At 47.7% G+C, this 1,131-nt stretch overlaps 1 protein-coding gene across 2 annotated transcripts in view; it reads left to right on the top strand.

Moving 5' to 3' along the window:
• LOC140343501 (calpain-1 catalytic subunit-like) overlaps nt 1-1,131 on the top strand; it is an 8,484-nt gene that overhangs the window by 1,706 nt on the left and 5,647 nt on the right. For both annotated transcript variants that reach the window (XM_072430189.1, XM_072430190.1), the window contains exons 2-4: nt 221-290; nt 744-868; nt 972-1,105. In XM_072430189.1, the coding sequence (XP_072286290.1) occupies nt 221-290; nt 744-868; nt 972-1,105 (329 nt within the window). The remainder of the gene's footprint in view (nt 1-220; nt 291-743; nt 869-971; nt 1,106-1,131) is intronic.

The following is a 1,131-nucleotide window of genomic DNA, read 5'->3' on the forward strand; positions in this document are numbered from 1 at the left end:
TTCGGTATCCTGGCATGGTGCGGGTATCCTGGCATATTGCTGGGTATCCTGGCATATTGCTGGGTATCCTGGTCACATTGGGGGAGTCAGTAGCGGTGTTGGGCCCCCCAGAGGCTGTGGGTTCAGATTTCCCTATGACACTGAGATACTGAAATATCGATTCTGGTTGGAGTCACCCTGTACAGGAAATAACACGAACTCCGTCCTTTTCTCTTCACAGGAAATCTGCACTAATCCCAAATTCATAGAGAGCGGGGCATGTACATCGGACATCTGCCAGGGAGAGCTGGGTAATTACTGTGTACGCTGAGCGCTGGGACTTGTAGTTCTCTTCAGAAAGTGATGATGGCGGGTGAGGTAAATCGGTAAGGTAGGTCTTCGATGTCCTACAGAATTGTTCATTCTGAACACTCACGGGACATCCAGTCTTCACCTGGGAAAGGTATCTTTGCTAACAGAGCTGTGACATTAAATATTATTTGATGCTACACCACTAGATGGCAGTCACATCTCTAAATAAGCCAATGCAATCAGCATCCTTGCTGTATGAAAATCAGGACAAGACGATTGTTGAGTGTAATCCACAATATTTTCCTAGAGCAGGAAGGATTCTCAGACGTTCAGTGAAATTCCCACAACGGGTAACATGAACTCTTCATGTCCACAGGAGGGGCCAGGCACAGAAAGTGTCAGCCATCATGTTGAAATATGTACAGGGTCATGTATGTTCCTCCCCCACACAGGTGACTGCTGGCTGCTCTCCTCCATCTCGTCACTGACCCTACAGCCACAACTCTTCTCACGGGTCGTTCCTGAGGATCAGAGCTTTGACAAAAAAGATGGATATTGTGGAATCTTCCATTTCATGGTGAGCAGGGGTCATGAGCAAGAGACACCACCAATGGGGATAACATTTCACAATTTTATACAATAAGCTAATGTGATTGTGACTTTTCCCTGTGTCCTGGCAGTTGTGGCGGTTCAGTGATTGGGTGGATGTGGTCATTGATGACAAACTTCCAACTAAGAACAATCGTCTGATCTACACCAAGAGCAACTCGCGGGCAGAGATGTGGAGCGCCCTGCTGGAGAAGGCCTACGCCAAGTAGGTGACAAAGGACAACCACCAAC

This window comes from Pyxicephalus adspersus, chromosome Z, assembly GCF_032062135.1.
Source record: "Pyxicephalus adspersus chromosome Z, UCB_Pads_2.0, whole genome shotgun sequence".
In the NCBI taxonomy this organism is placed as follows: Eukaryota; Metazoa; Chordata; class Amphibia; order Anura; family Pyxicephalidae; genus Pyxicephalus; species Pyxicephalus adspersus.